General features: G+C 35.9%; 2 protein-coding genes across 20 annotated transcripts in view; both read left to right on the top strand.

Annotated features, from left to right (window-relative positions):
- Positions 1-24,628, top strand: part of LOC137253736 (receptor-type guanylate cyclase Gyc76C-like) — a 205,591-nt gene that overhangs the window by 151,795 nt on the left and 29,168 nt on the right. For all 19 annotated transcript variants that reach the window (XR_010953874.1, XR_010953873.1, XM_067791156.1 and 16 more), the window contains 2 exons: positions 20,341-20,587; positions 20,669-20,866. Coding sequence is in view for 17 of the 19 variants with exons in the window: in XM_067791156.1 (XP_067647257.1) it covers positions 20,396-20,587; positions 20,669-20,866 (390 nt within the window). In the remaining 2 variants the exon portion in view is untranslated. The remainder of the gene's footprint in view (positions 1-20,340; positions 20,588-20,668; positions 20,867-24,628) is intronic.
- On the top strand, positions 13,791-15,156 carry LOC137252756 (uncharacterized). The gene has a single exon (XM_067788853.1). The coding sequence runs from the start codon at positions 14,072-14,074 to the stop codon at positions 14,906-14,908; it is 837 nt and encodes a 278-aa protein (XP_067644954.1). The 5' UTR covers positions 13,791-14,071; the 3' UTR covers positions 14,909-15,156.

The following is a 24,628-nucleotide window of genomic DNA, read 5'->3' as shown; positions in this document are numbered from 1 at the left end:
GCATTTTTCACTTACAAATTAAAATCAAACTGATTGATCATTGACGCTACTTATATACCACTCAGTTGGCTCGTCATTATTTACTAACAGGGTGTAGACTTCGGAAACAGCCTTCCCAAATAGGTGCTTATTTACTTTTCGTTCTTCTAAGTCTCGTATTCGATTTGCTTTATTTATATATATGTGTTGGTTATGTTTAAATTACTTTGTATTTCATCTGCTCACTTGGTTGTTGTGCAGCATTTACCGGTAGAGTAAGTGAAATAGCATTATATATAAATATTGGTTGGTTAGCTAAGTGCTCAGTCCATTCAACTTTTGAAGCAGGGACCTCAGAACTTGTGTCTACCTTGACAAATATAATTTTTCCCGCGATTGCAATTCATTTTAGCTTAAACCACCTCAAAGAAACTTAATCAGCCCAATTCTAAACGAAAATTCCGTGCGAGTTTTCTCCTTTCTCTCATTCCTCGTATTCTAAATAAAAATTCCTTGTGAGTTTTTTCACTTCTCCCTTTCCTCCTATTCTAAACAATGTTCGAAAAAGCGGAAACCGGTTATGGGAGAAAAGTAGGTATTATGAATGTGAGGGAGAGGGAGATTTCTCTGCCATTTCATAGGAGTTTTTTCACTTGTTAAATTAAAGGGAATGCATCAAAATAGTTAAAGGAAATTGGTTATTTTAAGAAAGAACACTTATTTGTGCTAAAAGATGTATTTATATTCTACCACAATATTCTCACTTCTAATACAACAACAACTACAACCACAATATTCTTTATTTTAAGTTGAAAAGTATATCATAAGCAATGGTAGAGCTCTTGGTATACAAATTTGATGCAGCCATCCAGAAATTGCGCAAGGATTTTTTAATAAGGCTTAAATAGATTTTGGCATATGATGAAGGACGAATTCAACTCAACTTGGCCGCCAGAAAATTGCTTTGCTGAATGAAAGCAGGCATCTCCGGCAGATTTGTGTGCGGCCGTCTTCTTCTTATGTTCCGCTGTTGATGTTGCTGTGGCACCAATTCATTACTCATTTCAGTGAATACCACATGAAATGCAATAAATACTGTGCAATGTTTATATTTTATTTCTTAATTTCCAACAAATTTGCAACAATAATTAAACTTTTCAATTTTTTAAACAAAATAAGAAATGTGCAACGAAATTTCAATTGACAAAACAGCTGACTTCGAAAATTCGAAATTCCTATTCCCCAATTATTGTTCTCCCTAGGAGAACAGAATTGGAGGAATTTTTCCGCGGGAATAAAAAAATCCGCGAGAACAAAATTCCGCGAGGATATTTAGAATTGGTCCGAATAATTTGTTTTTAATAAAATATTTGTTTATGATAAGACCTGATATCAAAATTTATGTTTTTCTCTATTTCACACATTTCACAATAATTTCAGAGTTACTTTTTTTGAATAGCATCACCATAATAATAGGTGTTTTTTTTTCCAAGCGAGCTTGAAAAAAACGCTTTAACTAGCTAAACAGTTTCATTATACCAAAACCATACAGATGGTACAGGTTTATCAGCTAATTGTTACTTTTTTTAGCTGCTATGACATTTCTACTTCTAGCGCGGTATGTTTTTGACACTCAACTAGAGAATTACAACAACAAAATACATGAAATGCGTGTGTTTGTTTGTATGTATGTCACCCTACCGCCATGCTGTTATTTTGTTATTTTTGTTTATCTGCACATTCGTATGTTCGTTTCATTCGCTCGTTCACAATAGTGCCCTATTTTTGAATATGCAACACTATACAACACTATCAAACAGGTCGACAATTACCTAAGCGGTTTCAACTGAAAGCGCTTAGCCAACTCAACTCGATTACTTTTTATTGTTGCTTTCTATGCAATTCGGTAAGCTAGCTAGTGTTTTAATTGTACTAGTTAGCAACGAAATACAGCTAGTAATAATGATTCCCAATAGTGCAGGGTAAAAGCCCGCCAACCGCGTGTGTATAGAATTTGGAAAGTAAAGAGAATTGAAAATTAAACATTGAATTTAATGCTTAGATGTTAAATGTTCAGCGCTAAATAAAAAAACACATGTAAAAGTTTGCCACGCTTAAGGTTTCGATGACAGCATCAAAATAGCGTTAAAGAGTTTGAAAATATTACACGCTCTTTCCATTTACTTTCTCATTGCCTACGGGGCTTTTTTGTAACAGTAAAGTGCTGCACACTTGATATAGTGTCTGTAAATATGTTTAAAATGAGTAGAACAAACTTTGCCTGCTTGAACAAACAATAAGAACACGTAACTATGCATAGAATATTTCAATGCGCCTGTGCTTGGGCAGTTCAAAGGATGGGAAAGTTACGAGCGCAAATCTTTGCGTTTTGAAATTTAAATATCTATTCTTCAAGTTGGCATAATTGTATGCGTTGAAGATAATATTTGTCTATATATGTATGAATTCTTGTGCGTAATTGACGGTGACGCTAAATCTCAAAAACGGCTTCAGCGATTCCGATTATTTTGGTTTTTTGTTTCGTTGGTTATGGTTCACGCATGGTTCAGAAAAAAAGTGGACGGTGCCACGCCACCTTTCAAGGCAGACCTTAATTTGCTTAATTAATTTTTGCAATTTTTTGAAGCAGGTATTCAATATTTTGTATAAAGATTCCATATATGGAAGGGATGCGGGGCTCGGAATGGGAAACGGAATTGGAGTGGGAGTTGGCTTAGAACGGGAAGTTAGAGTTGGAGTGGAATTAGAAGTGAAGGTGAAAATGGTAGCTAGAGAGCGAGTGGAATTGGTAGTGAGAGAGCGAGTGGGATTGGGAGTCGGAGTGGGAGAGGTAGTGGTGGCGGGAGAGGAAGCGGAAAGTAGCTTGGGAGTGGGAGTGGGATAAATGGAATAAGGTATGGAAAAAAATAAGAAGAAAAATGGGTTGGAGTGGAATTAGGAGAGGCAGTTGAAGTTGAAATGGGATAGGGGGGGCGTTGGAGTGGAATTAGGACCTTTGATACTCATACGCCACGTAGCACAAATATTTTATTTGAGCTTTTCTTCGTATGTAGAGCATTGATTGTGCATGGGAGTATATTTTTGTATAAAAATATTGTTTCTAGCTAAATTTAGGAATGTCACTTATGTTAAATGCTATGCTTTTCGACTTTCAGGTCAAATACTGTCTGTAACGTTTGTCTAGCCACGAATGTATTTTTCGTTCCCAAAGCTTTAACGTATGTATGTATATTAAATGTCCGATATATTTTGTTTATTTTTTATACATTTTTGAGCGCAATATAAATAGCTAAAAAACACCAAAAGTAAATGAAAAATTTCTAGTTGTTGTTGTTGATATCAATTTATAAACAAGTTCAGGCGAATAACCTCAGTATGATAGGCGGTATTTGTGAGACATCGGCACAGTCACTGCACTATAGCCAGACAGTTATCATTTGCAGGGCGGCACTACTAGACAACTGTAAATGCTAGACTAGACAATCACATAAAATTAAATTGTAACGCCTAGTTGACGTACAGACAAACGTTCAAACTTACGTATGCGTTTACACATTCAAGCACAGTGTACAAATGGGAATGATCTACATAAATTTGAATCTATGTGTATGTAAAATATTTTAACAACACTAAACGCGCGCTATTCATTATAAAGTCGCTAGCTGCGTCGACGTCTAAGGTTGATGCGCCTTAAGCGACAGCACCTATGTGGGTATATCGTCTGTGGCTATGTGCTGAAGTTTATGGGTAATGAATGATAGACGAAGGGAGGGGCGCTCGAACCAAAAATAAAGTGTAAATATTCGCTTTTTAGTGTTAATCAAATATAAACATACATATTTAGCTGAGAATTTGAAAAAATTAAAAAATTTCTTTCAGAATTTGTTTGACTTTGTTGTTTGTGCTCTGGCGACACCTTGGCTGCGTTTTATATATATCATTGTGTTATTTAAGCAAGCTCATTTGAATATTTGAAGCAGTCTACAGAATGAAAACATCCCTAGAGAGTGCCACCAACAACATTCGCCTAAAGTTTAAATGAAATTTTATCTCTACATTAATGACACTAATTACAAATTGGCAGTGTGACCTCTGTGCACCCCAATTTCAAAAAACAGGCTGAGAGCTGATAGAATTCCTGCACATCTGTTAAGGATGAATACACACGTGGCGTCTTGCGCTGGATTTTTGTGTCTTGGATATATATTTAATCAAATCAATCGAACTTGATTACATTAGCCACGAGTTTAATCCTTTAAATAGTCGACGAATATACGAAATATTTGCTTGGGGGGATATTTGCCTTCCCTTTCCCATAATTTTTATATTAATCACATTTTTTTAAACACCCCAATCTGTGAAACTCTCTGAGTATAAAACTTCATTTCTTATCCTCTAAGAAAGAAACAAATATTTGTCTTTTTGGAGTATAGGAATCGATAGCAGCTACATATTTAAAGTCTCACTCTCAGTTCACGTACTTCTCATAAAAAAAAACTATTTGCCCAATATTCCAGTAGCATTTACCGAGTACTAAACAGAACAGGTAAAGAAAAAACTCAAGTAAGCACAGTACCTATATATATTTTTTTATAGAAAATATTAAAAAACAAGTAAGGAAGGTTAAGTTCGGGTGTAACCCAACATTACATACTCAGTTGAGAGCTATGGTGACAACATAAGGGAAAATAAGAATATAGGAAAATGAACCGAGGGAAACCCTGAAATGTGTTTGTATGACATGTGTATCAAATGAAAGGCATTAAAGAGTATTTTATGAGGGAGTGGGCCATAGTTCTATAGGAGGACGCCATTTAGGGATATAGCTATAAAGGTGGATCAGGGTTGACTCTAGAATGCGTTTGTACGTTATGGGTATCAAATGAAAGGTGTTAATGAGTATTTTAAAAGGGAGTAATCCTTAGTTCCATAGGTGGATGCCGTTTCGAGATATCGCCACAAAGGTGGACCAGGGATGACCCTAGAATTTGTTTGTACAATATAGGCATCAAACGAAAGGTGTTAATGAGTATTTTAAAAGGGAGTGGGCCTTAGTTCTATAGGTGGACGCCGTTTCGAAATATCGCCATAAAGGTGGACCAGGGGTGACTCTAGAATGTGTTTGTACGATATGGGTATCAAATTAAAGGTATTAATGAGGGTTTTAAAAGGGAGTGGTGGTTGTTGTATAGGTGGTCGCATTTTCGAGATATCGCCATAAAGGTGGACCAGGGGTGACCCTAGAATTTGTTTGTATAATATGAGTATCAAAATAAAGGTGTTAATGAGTATTTTAAAAGGGAGTAATCCGTAGTTCCATAGGTGGACGCCGTTTTGAGATATCGCCATAAAGGTGGGCCAGGGGTGACTCTAGAATTCGTTTGTGCAATATGGGTATCAAATGAAAGGTGCTAATGAGTATTTTTAAAAGGGAGTGGGCCTTCGTTCTATAGGTGTTCGCCTTTTCGAGATATCGCCATAAACGTGGACCAGGGGTGACTTTAGAATATGTTTGTACGATATGGGTATCAAATGAAAGGTGTTAATGAGTATTTTAAAAGGGCGTGGGGCTTAGTTCTATAGGTGGCCGCCTTTTCGAGATATCGCCATAAAGGTGGACCAGGGGTGACTCTAGAATGAGTTTGTACGATATGGGTATCAAATTAAAGGTATTAATTAGAGTTTTAAAAGGGAGTGGTGTGAAGGCGTTTTCCAGAAATCGACCAAAATGTGGACCAGGGTGACCCAGAACATCATCTGTTGGATACCGCTAATTTATTAATATATGTAATACCTGTCAAGATTTTAAGGGTTTTTTATTTCGCCCTGCAGAACTTTTTCATTTTCTTCTACTTAATATGGTAGGTGTCACAACTATTTTATAAAGTTTTTTCTAAAGTTATATTTCGCGTCAATAAAACAATCCAATTACCTTACCATGTTTCATCCCTTTTTTCGTATTTGGTATATAATTATGGCATTTTTTTCATTTTTCGTAATTTTCGATATCGAAAAAGTGGGCGTGGTCATAGTCGGATTTCGTTCGTTTTTCATACCAAGATAAAGTGAGTTCAAGTAAGCACGTGAACTAAGTTCATTAAAGATATGTCGATTTTTGCTCAAGTTATCGTGTTAACGGCCATGCGGAAGGACAGACGGACGACTGTGTATAAAAACTGGGCGTGGCATCAACCGATTTCGCCCATTTTCACAGAAAACAGTTAACGTCATAAAATCTATGCCCCTACCAAATTTCAAAAGGATTGGTTAATTTTTGTTCGACGTATGGCGTTAAAAGTATCCTAGACAAATTAAATGAAAAAGGGCGGAGCCACGCCCATTTTGAAATTTTCTTTTATTTTTGTATTTTGTTGCACCATATCATTACTGGAGTTGAATGTTGACATAATTTACTTATATACTGTAAAGATATTAAATTTTTTGTTAAAATTTGACTTTCAAAAAAATTTTTTTTTAAAAGTGGGCGTGGCCCTTCTCCGATTTTGCTAAGTTTTATTAGGCGTACATATAGTAATAGGTGTAACGTTCCTGCCAAATTTCATCATGATATCTTCAACGACTGCCAAATTACAGCTTGTAGAACTTCTAAATTACCTTCTTTTAAAAGTGGGCGGTGCCACGCCCATTGTCCAAAATTTTACTAATTTTCTATTCTGCGTCATAAGTTCAACTCATCTACCAAGTTTCGTCGCTTTAGCTGTCTTTTGTAATGAATTATCGCACTTTTTCGGTTTTTCGAAATTTTCGATATCGAAAAAGTGGGCGTGGTTATAGTCCGATATCGTTCATTTTAAATAGCGATCTGAGATGAGTGCTCAGGAACCTACATACTAAATTTCATCAAGATACCTCAAAATTTACTCAAGTTATCGTGTTAACGGACGGACGGACGGACGGACGGACATGGCTCAATCAAATTTTTTTTCGATCCTGATTATTTTGATATATGGAAGTCTATATCTATCGCGATTCCTTTATATATACAACCAACCGTTATCCAATCAAACTTAATATACTCTGTGAGCTCTGCTCAACACACAAGTACTAAATATCTTTCCTACTGATGACGGCTCACTATTTAAAGTACTGAAAATCACAAAAAGTATCGAACTTAAGGTTTACATACGGTCTAAAAATAGTTGGTAAGTTGACCAGCATTTGAGTAAGTGAGATTTGTTTTTCTTACTTTATTCGCCTAGACAATCGCTTCTGAGTGTAAACAGAGTCTTAAAGATATGACTGTGTGTATATATATCGCGTTAAAGATATAAAGCGATTTGCCGATGTTCAAATCGATAATTATAATACTATTTAGTCTGCTGAGTGAAATGTCATTGTATCTAGACTGTATTTCAATGCAGCACATTAAAAACTATTTATAATTCACTACATAATGTAGCTCTCAAGCGCATTTCACTTCATAAAATCAGCATTTTCTGCATAAAAATCTTAATGTAGCTGCTTTCCTTTCAATTCAGCATATTAAAATCCTATTCAGCTTCAGTCACGGCGGAGCTCTTGTGACTAGAAAAACTAGTATGGCTATTAAGCACAGCTTAGATTATAAATGTCAGATTTTCTCGTTCCAAACTCTCAACTCAGCATGTTACTTTTCAATTCAGCACATTAAAACTCCACTTAGCTTCAGCAGTGACAAGCCCATTTCGCCTTGATACACCTATATTCCGCTAAGCGCAATTTACTTCATAAATGTCTCATTTGCTTCACAAAAATGACTATTCAGCCGGCTGCCTTTCAATTCAGCAAACTAGAAGCTGTTCAGCTTCATTGAACACGGAAGTGTATTATGTTCAGAAAACATACCTATATAGCTTTCAAGCGAATTTCACTACATAAAATCAGCTTTTTCTGCATAAAAATCTTAATGTAGCACGCTTCCTTTCAATTCAGCACATTAAAACTATATTCAGCTTCAGTCACGGTAGAGCTCTTGTGACTAGATAAACTAGTATGGCTATTAAGCACACGTTGTCTTATAAATATCAGATTTTCTGAATCAAAAATCTCAATTCAGCATGTTACTTCTAAATTTAGCACTTTGAAAACTTTCACGTCGGAATTGTGATGTCTACATAAGCTAGCATGGCTTCCAACTACAAAAATGTTACATTTCACAGTAATCACAATTCAGCTGGGTACTTTTTAATTCAGCACATATTCAAAAGCAAAATATATTGCAAATCGCTTAATACTAGGTTCAAACACACACCAAATTGCCAATTTATACTACTTGGGCAATTTATTACGCAATTTGTCATATAATAAATTGTAATAATAAATTGCCAATTTAAAAAAAATTGCGTAATAAATTGTTTCAAACTGCAAATGCAACATTGTAAAGTGTGTTTATTGAGTATATTTAAACGTCAGCTAAGCACGGCTGAACTATATGGTTGGCTCATCTCATCAGCTGATTTTATGTCTTTCATTTCACTGGAGTAGGGATTGTCAAAAGAAGATGGCAAACTCAAAATGAAACCAAAACCTTGAACACATTTTCTTACAACATACAAAAATTTCAAAGTTTTATGTTTTCATTCCATATCATTCGCCTAATACCAACACGCACATTTTGACAGTCTGAACAAAGGTATGTTCTTGCTGTATAGATGAGCCAACTAGCTATCAAATTACTATTGTGTAAGCTAAATCGAGTTGTATGAACGGCACTCAATTCAAATCGATATTTCCTCAATTTATTTTTCTGTTTGAACATAGTATTAAACGGCTACTCAAATCTCCAGTAAATATGCTAATACAGCTCATTGCGTTTATGAATCATCGACACTTAAATATAAGCAGTAAAATAAATATTCAGCCAGAAATTTATGCAAAACATACGAGTAGCATTCATATTTACTATTATTAAATATATACTTTATTGTAAATTAAACGATGTGTGTGTGTGTGGGTGTAGCGCAAAGTAGATTACCCACTCAGCATTTAGGTGATTATATTTTGAATTTCCCTACATATCAATACAATTTGATTACACTTTCTGACTAAATAATGAGTTATCATACAATTGAACAAATGAAATAATCAAACATAAATACTTTTGATGATCAAAAACTGGAAATCATTTTTCGATCACTTTTTGGAATAATTTTTGAAGTCCTCTGATGATTAAATTTTAATATTTCATAAATATCAACAAAAAGAATAATCAAATTTGCTTACATTTGATGATAAAAAACTGAATATAGTTTTTCAATCACATTTTGGAATCATATTTGAATTAAATGTTTTTACTTTAGGTGATCAAAAATTTCTAATAATTTTTAATTCAGCTTTCTGAATCTTTTATGAATATATTTGTTGACTGAATAATGAATTTTATACTTGTTAAAATTTTACTTTTCATTAAAAATCTTATTTTTTTCACATACACATATTTTTTCAATCATGAAGCTAAGAAAAAATATATAAAAATTTTTATTATTTATACAAAAGATATGCTTCAGGACAAAAAATAATGTAATGCTGCTCGTGACCGAAGAGTTTCCCAACTATTTTTCCACCTTCGGCTTCCCGGAAAATACATAATGATTGGACAATACAAAGGTGTTGAAAGTTATTTGAGCCCCAGGTAAATGAAACTATCTTGACATATGTACCTGGATACGGCTTCAACATCCCGTATCGGATCCGTATTTTAAGATGTAGACGATAATAACTGATGTTGCATGTTGTAGTCGTAGATGTAGGTAGGTATATCGATCAAGTTGCTTTGCGAGTTACCTGTGGTTCGAATAGCTCACTTCCGCATTCTTTCTTCCCCTCATGAAATAAGATTATTATGTAGTATCTTATTTTGAATGAGATATCAAGAATAAATGCATGATAATTGCATTCAAAAATGATTCAAAAATCTCAACCAAAACGATTGAAATATGTTCACGAATATGATCAGAAAATGACTGTGAAAAGCAGTCAAACACTACTTTAAAACTATTAAAGCTCAATTTTACAATGATATCAAATATGAATAAAAAGCGTTTCGAAATAGGAATCATAAATGATTATTCAAGAATAACCACATTTATGGTACATTTTTCTCCCGACGATACATTAATTTTCGAGCAGAAAATGCTTTTAAATTTGAACGTTTTTAATCATCTTGGGGTATGATATTTAAATATTTTCTGTTCAAAATTTTCAAAAAATGTTGGCTGGGTTAGCATTTGAATAATATTTTCATAAGAAAAAAAATTTATAACAATTATAACTTATTAAAAAAAAATTCAAGAAAACTTCAAGTACGTACTTAGAAACTTTACAGCTGCATGATAATTATCGCTAGGCTAAAAATAAATACGAATGTGCATAGTTGTTGTTGTTAGCTATATAATATGTACTCATATTATATATTTTTTATAATGTATGTAAAAGCTAAAAATAAATTTCAAAGTACAATGCTTGCATGGCGATTGTAAATTACGCTGAATCGTATGCTAAAAATAGAATTCAGCATGAATAAATCGAACGAAAGTGCTGAGTGTTATAACTGGTTTGTGTATTTTTTAGTCTAAAAGAATTAATACAACTGATAAACAGAATGAATTATGCATTTTGCTTGAGCGTCTATAAGCAATTTTTATAAGTGAACGGTATATTTGAAGCTCGCTAAAAAAGACTTCTGAACTCGATTTGATTTCTGAAACACATCTTATAATCTACTATATATACATTCAGCTGCCAAAAATGTTATTCAGCTGCATAGAAACGTTATTCAGCGCCTTTATATAACTTTTTGCATACATTTTGGAATGTCATCTTCTTGTAAGTTATTAGCAGTTAGTTGTTAGCAAGTTATTTTAATAATCTTATTCAGATTTAGCGCAATTACAACATTTGGCTTAATACAGCTTTAGTTAACTTCTATGTCTAGTAATCTTAAATGTAAATAATTACATTCAGCTAATCAGAATTAATATGCATTTTCTAAAGTTCAAACTTGTGACCAATTCATGCATTTGTAAAATGTGTCGGCTGCGTAGAAGCTTTATTCAGCGCATATTCAGCACTTTTATAAATTTTTTATTAAACATATTATCGCTGCGCCAACAATAACAGTTATGTGTTTTTTTCCAAATTTTTTTTATTGCATATTTTATTATCACTATATATAGCCCACATTTCTGCATATGCAGTTTTTTATATCTCTTTTGGTTTAGAAGTGATCGAAAACAGCTATGTGCTCGCAGTACTAGAAGTACCCTGAAAAACGGTTATGTACTTACTCACTAGCTTATAATTTTTTTTAATAGCTGGCGAAAGTGCTTTGATTTCAATGTAAAAAATAATTACAAACCATCTACATACATACACAAATACATACTGTATATACAATGTAGGTTCTACAATTGTATTTGCTCGGATGCAATTGGAAGTCTACCATTGCAAAGGTAAATGTTGTTTAGCCATCTCCAAAGATATTTCTGTTTTTAATCTAAACTGTTTTGTTTGAAAAAATAGAGGACGAGGAAGAATACGAAGAAATTGACGCTTCCCAAGGCCGCCGGTTCTATGTACCTGAGCGACTCGGGGTTTGCCGGAAAAGAACCTTTTTAGGACGGTCATACTCTTGTCAGTGTGTCACGTGCAAGGGATGGTTGCATCGGACAGGATGTTCTGGGCTAGACCCCAAAACCCGACGTCCTCGTAACTTTTATAAATCACTTGTGGCTCCTTGCTGTTTACGCCCAAGGGTTACCCGTATTCGGCGCCTTAGCAGCTCCTGTCTTGGACGGTGCCACTTTCCGAAATGTTCTGGTCTCAGCGACGGCAGCCCCCCGACGGGTTTCATCGCGCCATGCTACTAGGCCGCAAACCCAACTACACCGGTACCCAATTGCTTACCCAGAAACGTCCTGTCCCAGGGCCACAACAGCAACTACGTCCTGGCTTCCCTCAACTCAGACGTAGTCACCCAGCCCTTACGACCCGTATGGGTTAACCCATAATGGGTTAAGTGGGAAGATCACGGAGATAGTTGATTTCATGCAACGGCATAATATCCGCATTGCATCGATCCAAGAGCCCAAACACATAACGTCCACAGGAAAGATCGCGAGAGCAGAAATGGAGGCGGTCTCGCGTTTATCACCCACCATTCAGTGCAATATAATCTATTTGATCCCGACATCGGCATCACGCTACCGACTGACTTACACCCTAAAATTTTGGGTGTGACGTTCGATCAGGATCTACATTTTGGAGAGCATGCAACCGCAATTGTACCGAAAATCCAGAGCCGTAATAAAATCCTCAGGTCGCTTGCCAGCAGCACTTGGGCTAAAGACAAGGAAACGCTCATTAATACTTACAAAGCAATTGGCCGGCCGATTGCATACTACGCGTCCTTGATATGGTCGCCAAGCCTAAAGTTACTCACTGGAAAAAAATATAGGTCTGCTAAAAACTGCCCTCAGAACCGCTACGGGCTGTCTTCTTACGTCAGAAGACCATCAACACATTGAGGCGAGAGTACTCCCCATTAGGGAGAGAAATGAAATGCTAAACAGTTTCTGTTGAATACCCAGAAACCTGGAAATCCAACATACATCTGATTGATGAAGCTACACCTCCCAAGAGCTTAAGGGGGGGGGGGGGGGGGGGGGGGTATCTCCGTAAGCATTATGAGGAAATACGGCAAAAATTGCATACATTTCCTTACCGCGAAAAGCAAATTTGAATCATGTTTGAAAGCAGCTATGTGCTATAAAACGGCGCAAATATTTATCACGTCATAATGGGTTAAAAAACACGATTTTTTCCTTCACACATCATTAACATACTTTCCATAAAATAATTAAAAAATACGACATTTGCAAAATTTTGCAAATGGACACCAGAAAAGTTACTGAAAAACACATAACTGTTTTTCTGAGCGCAGCGACGATGTGCTGCCTTCCACCCGCAAGAGTTCTTATTGAAATTTGTATCTTGTTATCAAGATCATCGCAGCTGCTTTATGCAACGGCCTCACAAATATGCGCCAGTTAGTGATAATGAAGAACTACGTTGGACCATCGGCATCGGATCTAGACAAATAACAATATACTCTGCTATATTATTCAAACTTGTGCCAGTGTAATGTGGGTCTCTTTTGGGGCGTTTGCATTCTTTGTTTTGCAGCAAATAGCTTCTAGATAACCTCCCGGACCCTGAGCCAAAACTAATGCAATATCTTACTCAAACTTTCAGAAACATTCGGAAGACCATGACAATACTTTTGCCATGTGACATTTTTTAAAAAATATTGCATACATTGAGGCCATAGCGGAATGATAAAAGGTGGCAGCATGGTGACATACCTACAAACATAAATAAAAATTCCATGTACTTTGTTTTTGTAAATTCGATGGACAAATGTCAAAGTCGTACGACACCGTAAGTTGATGTATCAAATCAAATAAAAAAAGGGTATAATCAGCTGTTCCATGCTGCCACCTTGTATCGTTGCGCCATGATTGATGCCCAACTGATATTGGCGCATTATTTTTTTACCAAATAATTACAGCGGCGAGAATTTCTGGAATTCGGATAGGTTTTTACAATTTGCATAAGCGATACTCGTTTTTTTTAAGCGATTTTGTTGCGAATGTTCAATTTTTAATTTGTGCAACACTGCCGCAGTCCCTTGTCCACTTTTAGGCGCCAAAATGTGTTTTTCGAATTCGAACTATACGATACATCCTCGTTCTTTCACTCAATTTCCGACATGAGAACACTCATAGAAAAAAAGTAATTTCCCATCAAACTTTTACTTTCAAATAGTTTTTTCTTTCAATCAATAAATTTTTCTCTTCTATGTAACATGAAATTTTAGTTTAAATATTAGTAATTAAAATCAGCTTTCCTTTCAAAATTCCAAAAAAGTGCGGGTACGGTGTTTAAAAATTACGGCGCTTCGCAAGCAGAACCGCAATTTGTGCCAGTTTAATATGTAAAGAGTGTTTACTGTCTCTTAACGGCAAAAAAGAATCACGGCCATACTACATAGAGTCCCCTTTGGTTTGCTGTCATGGCGGTCCTCGAGCGCAACGGTAACCTGAACATTTGGTGGTTCCCAAAAGAGTTCAGCCAATCGCGCTACGGCGAATACCATCACAGTGGCTCCAATTCGTGCACTCTAATCACGCTTATCCTGGCCAATATGGTCGCGAAAGAGGGACGTGGATTCCAATGCCAACGTATGCAAGATTTACCACCGCGTGCTATTGAAATTTTCGCCGAAGCAATAAATAGAGGGAACAGTGCTTATGCACATTACATCACCGGCAATGTTGGTGGCCAAGATAGTGCAATGTCAATGCAAACAGCCAACAATCAAAATCTCAATATACCGGACGCATTGAATGTGCTTAAGCATCAACCACATTTTCGTCTGAAGGAATGGTTTTTTACACACATGCAAGCCGATCCGGAACGTGAGTCGTCTCACACAATTGCTTTACGTTTGCTGCAGGCGCTGAATGCGGGCGTACAACTATTTCGTAGAACGGGCAAGGCGAATAAGCATTTTCTTTTTGCTGCTATGATTTCAGATCATCGCACTGTTTTATTCGTTATTGAATTTCCAGCAAATATAATTACATTCTTTGATTCGCACCAACATGGACGGGATGCAGGTGCTGTGGTGGCACAATGCACCTTACGAGATTTGTTTGATATGATGACTTGGTTTGTGACAATGAATCACGATGTCTACTCTAGTCAACCGACTATTTATGAACTATCATTTTTACTACCCGATCCGTCTGGTTTGCCAGTACCAGATAAAGCTGAGAAAACTGAGAAAACTTCAGTGGCGCAACATAGCAAAAATATTTCATTGGCGAAGAAAATGCAAAAAAAGTGAAATCTCAAATTCGCGCACGTTTTGTCTTCACCATTTTGACGTGATAGTCGTGGGTGGCAAGTGGCCAAAGCCACTGGCTACGGGCATTTGTGGCCGGCGAATCTCGCACCAGCCAGCACACAATAGTTGCACGTGAAAATGTTTATTTAAAGTTAAAATTTAAAATAGCATAAGTTCAATAATTTTTTATAAACATTTCTATTTCTGCATTTCCCCCGTATTTCTTTAAATATCTTGCTAAAATAAACAAATCTTTAACCACAACAAGAAATTGTTTAATTTTATTCGGTAGCATCTTGCCAGTCTTACGCAGATGACGAGACCAAAGTAGGCTACTTTTTGACTTCATGTCGAGGTTAATGCCTTAAAAGATATAGGATTTCAAATTATGACAATTGCATATGGAGAAATTTAAAGAGCTTGGCATCTTCCATAGTCCCTTTGTAGCGAATCGTACTAGTTCCGAATTAGCGCAGAACTATCACATTAAGAGACGGAGATGACCTACGAAATAGCAGTTGCAGACCTTTGGAACAGGTTGATAGCAGGTCCAATCAGGTGGTTCTGAAGTAGTCGCTACTTTTGCGTAATTAATTAAATTTCATATAGCTCAAACTTAAGCGCTGCTGGTACAAGTATGGCTACAACTGCCCCGCTCTGCATCCGAAAGTAGTTGTTACACCTGTGGTGCGAACTGCTGCTTTGCGTGACTGTCTCCCATTTCCGTTGCAGTCGGATCCGAACACTATGATATAAATGGAGTTGGCTCAATTAAAGATTTATGTTATCAACAGAGGTCGGATTCGTATGCGAGTGATACTTTTTGGTTGAGGTCATAGAGATTCTATTCAAGTTATAAACTTGTTTTGTGACAAAAAGGATAAAGTTTATCCCTGCTTTGTTTTGCATACTTTTTTCATATTTTGCATGTATTTGGTGCATAATTTTTCCATACTGTTTACATTAAGTAGTACAATGGCACTTAGAACCTTTTCGGCTTCGTGCCTCGCTGTTAATTTAACTATGTTAGTCAACGTACTATGCAGCGTTTGGCTTAATATTTATATTAAATATATTTGAAAAACAAAGGGATGGGAGAATAAAGGGAAGATTGGAAACCAAACCCGTAATCGAGAGAGAACGAACGAGAACCGTTGCCGAAACCGGATAGCGTGCTTTCGATTTGTTATCGATGGGTTGTCGGTTTGAAATCGGCGTTGTTTCGATTTGTTATCGGTTTATAATCGGCGTGCTATCGATTCATTCTCGGCTGGCCAGCTTTTTATCTATTTGTTACCGACGAGTTATATTTTTGTAATCAGTTTGGTATTTGATAACATAGTTATCAATAATCCGTCGATAAAATATTATTAATTCGCCGATAACAAGCCAGTGACTCGACAATAACAAGCCGATAACCTAACGACAATGTCGTTATCGGTAGCAAGCAGATGACCAACGGATAAATCGTCGATATCGGTTATCACTGATAATAAAACGTTAACACTTCAATAACTATATCTCGCCATCCGGTTACGGCAACGGTTTCAATTCTGGTTTCTGGTTTCGATTTCGCAAAAAAATTATAATAATAAAAAAAAAAATTGCTCCGAACTGGGCATAAAATATTCCCGAAATCGTTTCGAAAAGTCCGAAATGATTTCGAAATGTTCTCGAAATCCATCTCAAAATAATCTGGGAAACAATCTCGAAGTAGATCCGAAACGACCCGGCAAAATAATATCTACATCATATCGAAAAAGGTCTCGAATTTCATACAAAATGATAGTACCAAAGCCCTTACAAAACGATTACCAACAAGTAGAAAGATCCCCAACTGATCTCTTAAGGGTCCAGACAATATTCTGAAATGATCCTACACTAATCCCAAAGAAGATCCTAAAATAATGCCAAACTGAAAATAGCGACAATAGTCTTAATTTTTCAGATATAGTCTCGCAAACAGTCTTAATATTAGATGTATGTTTTCGCATCAAACTTCACGATTACTTAGTACTCACGCCGTAATTTTACGCACATAAATTTCTCGCATACATTTTTTTTATATATTTGCTTGTATTTTACATTTTTAGTTTGTATTGAAATCCGAGCTCAGATTATTAACTTAAATTCTATCTATAAGATGTAATTTGAAAATTTTAACTTTATTTGGGGTTTAGGGAAATGGGACTGTTTTACTTAGAAAATTTGAAAAACGCTCTTTTGAAAAATTTGTTTGAAGAAAGTCCCCGCTCGAAGCCGTTATCTCTTCCCGTTATACAGTTGCATGGAAGAGGTCCATGTGGCTGTATTTGATTGGAGGTTTTCACAAGTATAAAAAAAGAATAAATGTAAGGCGCGATAACCTCCGAAGACATTTAAGGCCGAGCTTCTCTTCCAATTTGCGTCGTGCCCCTCTTGATTTTCCCTACAAATTGGCCGGACGGGACCTACATGTTTTATGCCGACTCCGAACGGCATCTGCAAGGCAGATGAGTTTCCACTGAGAGCTTTTTATGGCAGAAATACACCCGGAGCGCTTGCCAAACACTGCCGAGGGGCGACCCCGCTTAGAAAAATTTTCTTCTAATTTAAAAACCTTATTTCTAAAATTTTGATGTTGCTTTGCCCGGGGTGCGAACCCAGGGCATACGGTGTGGTAGGCGGAGCACGCTACCATCATACCACGGTGGCCGTATATCACAACTTAATCTTATGGAAACGCTGCTTCAATCTTACTCGCACATTATTCCATTTCCACACCAAACTGGAATACTAATTTCACCAGTTCTAAGGTCGTATAATAATTATCATGTTTCCACTATACCATAATTAGATCTTTACTACTTTCAGTTCTGAAGAGTAATTGTCCCCATAAAAAATAAAGCAAAGTTAATTTAAATTGTTCATAGTACATTTGAACAAAGATATCCAATTCACAAAAAAAAGAAATCAATCAGCACTTACAAATCAATTTAAATGTCAATTCATTACTACAATCAATTAAAATATACAATAATCATTCAATTACTTGCTGAACGTATTTGCGTTGAATTACTTATTGTTTCCGGTGTTAGAGCATTGAATTGATTCATTTCACCAAAACACTTCAGATAATTGCATAGCATTGATATTTAACAATTTAAATTTGTGAAGCGAAATTAAACCTTAAAATGTGAAATTTGTTCTTAGAATTCAAATTTAAGCCACCGTTATTTTGTTTCCATAAATACTTAACTTAGAAAATTAATTTATGTAACATGCAGATGGGCAGTTTGCCAAATTTTGCATAATTAATGATTGATTCAAGCGCTAATTAACAAGTGCACTAATGTGTATTGAAGCTGACTAATTCGTTCATAGACGTTGAATACCTTTCTTGCTTGTGGAAAGTGGAGCCGAACTGCTGTTCATCTCATCAATTTCCATAAATGTACATACAGGAGTATGTACATTAGGCTGCTCTATTTAAAGCGCGATATTTTGTTTATACCCAGCTGTACTTGTACACAGGGTATTAAAACTTTGATTGGATAACGGTTGGTTGTACAGGTATAAAGGAATCGAGATAGATATAGACTTCCATATATCAAAGTCATCTGTATCGAAAAAAATTTGATTGAGCTATGCCCGTCCGTCTGTCCGTTCGTCTGTCTGTGTGTTAACACGATAACTTGAGTAAATATTGAGATATCTTCATCAAATTTGGTACACGAGCTTATCTGGACCCAGAATAGATTGGTATTCAAAATGAGCGAAATGGGATGATAACCACGGCCACTTTTTATATAAAAGATTTTTGAAAGGGTCGTGGACGAACACAATAAGCTATACGAATGAATTAAATAAATAAATAAATATTTGCAAAAAAATACAGCTCTTTTTTCAATTCCATCATTGGTATTTCATTTTTCAAGTGGATTTATAACAATAACTAAGAAAAAATTCATTTTAAAAAATGCAATTTCTTATGTTCCTGCAGCCATAACTCGAAGAAAAATTAGATCAGAATAGAACTATATTGTAACGAATTTACTGAAATTCCGCTTATTCCAAATCTTCTGCTAACGTTCGAATCACTAAACTGTTGAATAAATAACTCCAATATTGAATAATGCAAAAATGGTCTTTATTAGACTACTTGAAAATAACACTTATACTTCGCAACTGATAGCTTGCTTAAATCAAACTGATTCGTCCTGCCTCAACTGTTGCTGTTTTTATATTGTTTGGTTTCCTCGTTGGCATATTTCTAGGTGGTTCTATTTCTAGAATTTACTAGTTAGTTACCAGCTATAAAATTACCAGCTATAACTACGTTTATAGCTTCTCATATGCGCGTGTATATGTGAGTGATACTTGCACAAATTATTGCCTACTTTTGGGAGTATCTCAGATATATTCATGTGTTTGTGCGTTGCTCTCCGCTTCTTGTATGGACATATGTATAGACATAATGACTGATTTATTGATGTGCATACAAGTCACTGCTTAGTGTTGTCTTAGAGATGATATTATCCCTTAGTGTTCGTAATATTCGTCACACTGCCCTCCACCTAAGTCTGATCGTCCCGATCAGACAAATCTTTCGAAATAAACGCTGCCAGCATCTCCAAATGAAACACTCTTCTATTTCGTGGTGTCCCAATTGTTCGTATGCGGTAGATGACATCACTGATCCTCTTCACAACTCTGCACGAGCCTTCCCAACTGCACCAAAATTTGGATGGAACACCTTTCCACCAGTGAGGGTTGTATAACAGTACCAAATTTCCCTCCAAGAAACCTTCCAAATTATTGTTCTCATCGTACCTGCGTTTCATCTTACTATCTTACTCATTATCCTGGATCGTTCCCTCGCACTCTGTTGTTTTGCCAATGAACTATACTTTTTAGAGCTTGCTCTTGACGAATTGGCTTCACATAATCAGTATCGTTCCGACGTTTCCCAACAGTAGTGCGCCTTGGCTTGAAACCACCCTTGCATTCTTTCTGGGAAATTCTTTTGTTCGTTTTAGTGCTTCCATTAGGGTTTTTAAATGCCAGTGTTTCTCTCGCAGGTACCTTCGGTTTTGATTTGTTTGGCCCATTCGTTCCATAAACCTTTGCCCGATCTACTTTCCTTGACTTTTGTGGTCTCTGTCGAATCTCCTCCTCCAGCACACGCTTAAATGATAGTATCCCTTAGTGCTGCTAATATTCGTCACAATATGTATATGTATTATTGCGCAGGCTTTTGGCACTATTAAGCACACAAAACAAACAACAACAGCATTTCAAGTGTACAGCTGTGTATGTAATGTTCGGTTTCACCCTAACTTAGACTTCTTTACTTGTTATTTGTAGATTTGAAAATTTGTATTTAAAAAAAAAAATATAATTTTTCTACTTTAAACTAATATTTTATTCTCTATCTTTTCTTCTATTTTCAGTGAAAAAAATTCCCCCTCATAGGTGTCGCGCTGATCGGCCCCGGCCTAAGGGGCCATGACGCGTTGGCCCTTTCATTATTTATTATTGCTCTCGGTGGCAGTATTCTGTGTACCGGGTGTCATAGCATTGCGCGACGAACAAAATAGAATCATACTGAATGTTGGCTATCTAACAGCTATTACCGGTGAGCTAATGGACAAGCAGGGTCTGGCCATATCGGGTGCACTTACAATGGCTTTAGATGAGGTAAGTATTTAATATATGGACATAGAATGATTTTATTAAACTTTAGCAATGATTAATTATTTTTTTTTGGTTTTGTGCCAGATCAACGATGATCCCAAATTGCTGCCAAATGTTAAATTGCAGCTGCGCTGGAATGACACCAGAGGTGACACGGTAACTGCTACGAAAGCCATAACTGAAATGATATGCGATGGCATTGTTACTATATTCGGTCCCGAAGGCCATTGCTATGTGGAGGCTATTGTATCGCAAAGTCGTAACATTCCAATGATTTCTTATGTAAGTATTATTACAAAACTAGTTTTGTTAAAAAAAAAAAACGCATAATTTGTTACATTGAACTGATTGATATGTGAGGATGTAAGGAAGGCACATTCAATATTTAAGTTTTAAGCGGAACTTAAGTTGCACACAAAACTCTAATGTTTATTGGGTATATTTTAGCGAAAAATACTTTCTTCAGGAAATCAGCTTTCTTGTTCAAACATATTTCTTTTTTTTAACTCTCAACGTGTCAATCTTTATAACAAACTTTGTATATATATCCTCCGAACTGTGTGCTCGAGTGATTTTTCACTAAGCAAATGCTATCAAATAACCGAGTTTAATTGCGTAAACAATAGACACGTTCATTATCCTTGTTATTAGTGTTTGCCTATCTGCTACATACAAGTTCACATTTACATATGTATGTGATCTAATTTGTATTACAACATGTGCTGTTATATTATGTAAATGTCAATGAAATGTCTGCCGCGCTTAAGGCACACCGGAAGGTTACCATTGCTCATATCCTTGTCTGCTCCTTGTTTCGTTCCTGTCAATGTAAAGCTGACATGTGTAGTCTCATAATGTGGAATCGTCGCTTCGCAGGTGTGGCTGCCAGGAAACAGTTTTTACTATTCAATTATCTCTTAAAGCAAACGTAAATGCGTAAAAAAAAATAAATGTAAGGCGCGATAACCTCCGAGGAGATCTAAGGCCGAGCTTCTCTTCCAATTTGCGTCGTGATCCTCTTGATTTTCCCTACAAATTGGCCGGACGGGACCTACATGTTTTATGCCGACTCCGAATGGCATCTGCAAGGCAGATGAGTTTTCACTGAGAGCTTTTCATGGCAGAAATACACCCGGAGCGCTTGCCAAACACTGCCGAGGGGCGACCCCGCGTAGACAAATTTTCTTCTAATTTAAAAACTTTATTTCTAAAATGTTGATGTTGCTTTTTTCCGGGGTGCGAACCCAGGGCATACGGTGTGGTAGGCGGAGCACGCTACCATCACACCACGGTGGCCGGCGCGGAAAATAGTTAATATAATTAATATGAAAATGGTTGTTAATATGACTGCGCTTCTTCTTTTCAGGAGATAAAATGTAGTAGATAAAATTCAGAAAATGTGAAGATGGTAAAGTCGATATGAGGATATCTGGTGCTGAAACGATTGCTTTTCTAGATGTGAATCCTAAGCTCATATAACAGAAGTTTGAAATCATTTAACAGACTTTGGTCAAAGGTCTTTGCTCTGGTCATTAAGTAAATTTTCAATATTTAGCTAAGTAAATTTTAGAGTTGGGGTTCATGTATATGCATTTCACGAAGAATATTTTTGTAAAACATTTTACTCCATTAGATCCCTCTTCACAGGGAATTTTTTGTTCAATTTTCGAATAATTGTTTTTGTTTCATCGGGGCGTATTGATAAAGGATTCAGGGTTCGATTCGAGCTCAAGGCCAGAACAATAATTTTTTGTATGATAATTTTTGTGTTTTTTTGTAATTTTTCTATAACACAGGCCGACAGCATCTCAGACCCAGAAACCGGAATTTATATTTTCGAAGGATTTTGATGCAATGAATCGAAATCTGGCCTCAAAATTGCCACATCAGCTCTGGTTTTCGAGATATCCTAACCTAAAAGTGCAAAAAACACCGCTTTTGCCCATATTTGAGGTTAAGTAGCCTTGCAGATGTTTTCTTTCACCATAATTAAAGGATTACATCTTTAAATATAAGTCTTCTTCTTTCAAATGTCGTTGAGCTGGCTCAAATATCTTTTTTTCGCTGAGATATCGCATTTTGAAATTTTCATGTTTCTAAATTTTATAGAGCAATTCTGAGGTCAGATTCGGATTCAGCGCATCATAAACCTTCGGAAATATATAGTCTGGTTTCTGGGTCTAAATGTTGGTTAAATTTTGTCGGCCTGTGTAATTGATATATTTCTATTTACTATTCCAAAAACAAAATACTATTCTTCAATTAAAGAAAAAAAAAATAATTTTCATTAAAAAAAAAAGAATTGTTCTGGCCTTGAGCTCGAATCGAACCGTGAATCCAGTACGAATAAAATAAAATTTCCGAGGTCGCCACAGGGTTGAAATATATTAGCCGGAAAATGTCACTACGCGTCCCTAAGATGAAATTCTTGGGAAAAATCGCGAACCGACAGGAAATAAAAAGAAATTGCGCCTTTGAATGTGAAACCACTTAAATCCGCTGTATGCCAACTTTTTGGAAGAGAGGGCAAAGTAAGCCTTTCGGGAGAGAGATAACGGGTTCAAACATTCAACAAAAATATTCCTCGTAAGATTCTACCATATATATTCCGACTGAGTATTTCGATACAATTTGGGTTTTAGATCATTTAAGCAAAGAAGTTTGACCAATAACTACAACGAGTAAAACCTTGGGTCTGGGTCTTTAAGTTTGAGTTGGAGTAATCACACCCCCGAGATTGCTGTTGCAGTGTAAACTGAAGAAGTTTTTGATTCGACATTTGACATTTTTTCGAAGGTACTTAACGAATTTTGGTAAGCAACAATCAGAATAACAGTTAGTTCAACCGAAAACTAAACAAAAGCAAAAAATTGGCAAAAGAAAAGTTGATTTGCATAGGCGATTGTGTTTTCATTGATTAGTGATGCGAGTCAACAAATTTTCCTTGAAATTTCTTCTAAAATTTAAACTAACCCATTATGAAAATGTTTGGTCTACTGCGCAAATCACTAAATTAGGGTACCTGTATTATTTCATCTTCTGTTTTTTTGCTTTTCTTTGAAGTAATTCAAGTTTGTCATGCTCTTCAAAAAAGGGTGGTATATGCTTTTAGGCGCATAAACATGCTAGTATATATGTAAATATGTTTGCAAAAAGGTACAAAGTAAATGCTTATTCAGATTTTTTTTTTTGCTTTTGGGTTTAGCAAACAAAAGTTTGTTTCTTTCCATCATGTTTAATGTAGCATAAAATACTCCTCCAGCATCCGTGACCTTTTTTATATTTTCTGCTACTTTTTGTCCTTATATCTGCATTTATCTTACATTTTTTCCTGTTTACAAATTGCCTAGTAAACCATCAAATTAAAAAGCGAAATTGAAACGCAACTTCTTGAAAGAGTTTATGCGAAAATATTTACGTTTCGCTGGCTATTCTGTGTGGGTTTGAGCTTTTTATGCGAACTAAAATGTTATTTTCTTTGCAAACTGTAAAGTACTTTAAGTTCTGAAAAGCTGGTTTGAAGTTAATTGAATAGATGTGTACACAATTGTGAAGTACACTTCAACAATTTAAATGAAACTAAGATTCAGGGGAGTGCTATGGATATGGGCCGTCCCTTTCCGGGTATGAATTCATTATGGTCCGGTACAGTGATTACGATTATTTCCATCGCCACCAACTTAAGTGCTGCTAGAGTTGTTTTGTCGATATTGAGACAATAGCACAGCTTATGCAATAATCGACCAGATTAGAACATTTAGATAAATATCTCCAAAAAAATAAGATATTGAAATAAAAATTATTCCATCTTTAACTTCCCAGACAAATCCTTTAATTTGAAAGCCTCAAGAGACAGCAATTACTCCCTTAAAGAGTAAAATGTTTTCATTTTTGTTTAGAATCGCTCCCAGATATTTGACTTTGGCACGGAACTTTAGGTCCGTGTTCCCCATTTTGGATAGTATTACATTGGAATTTCTATAATAAATTTCGAGTTCAAAACGTCTTGCCTATTTACATATTGTTTTTAATGCTTTCACATTT

Source organism: Eurosta solidaginis, chromosome 5, assembly GCF_040869045.1.
Source record: "Eurosta solidaginis isolate ZX-2024a chromosome 5, ASM4086904v1, whole genome shotgun sequence".
Lineage (NCBI taxonomy): Eukaryota > Metazoa > Arthropoda > Insecta > Diptera > Tephritidae > Eurosta > Eurosta solidaginis.
This window is presented reverse-complemented; position numbering and strand designations above follow the sequence as displayed.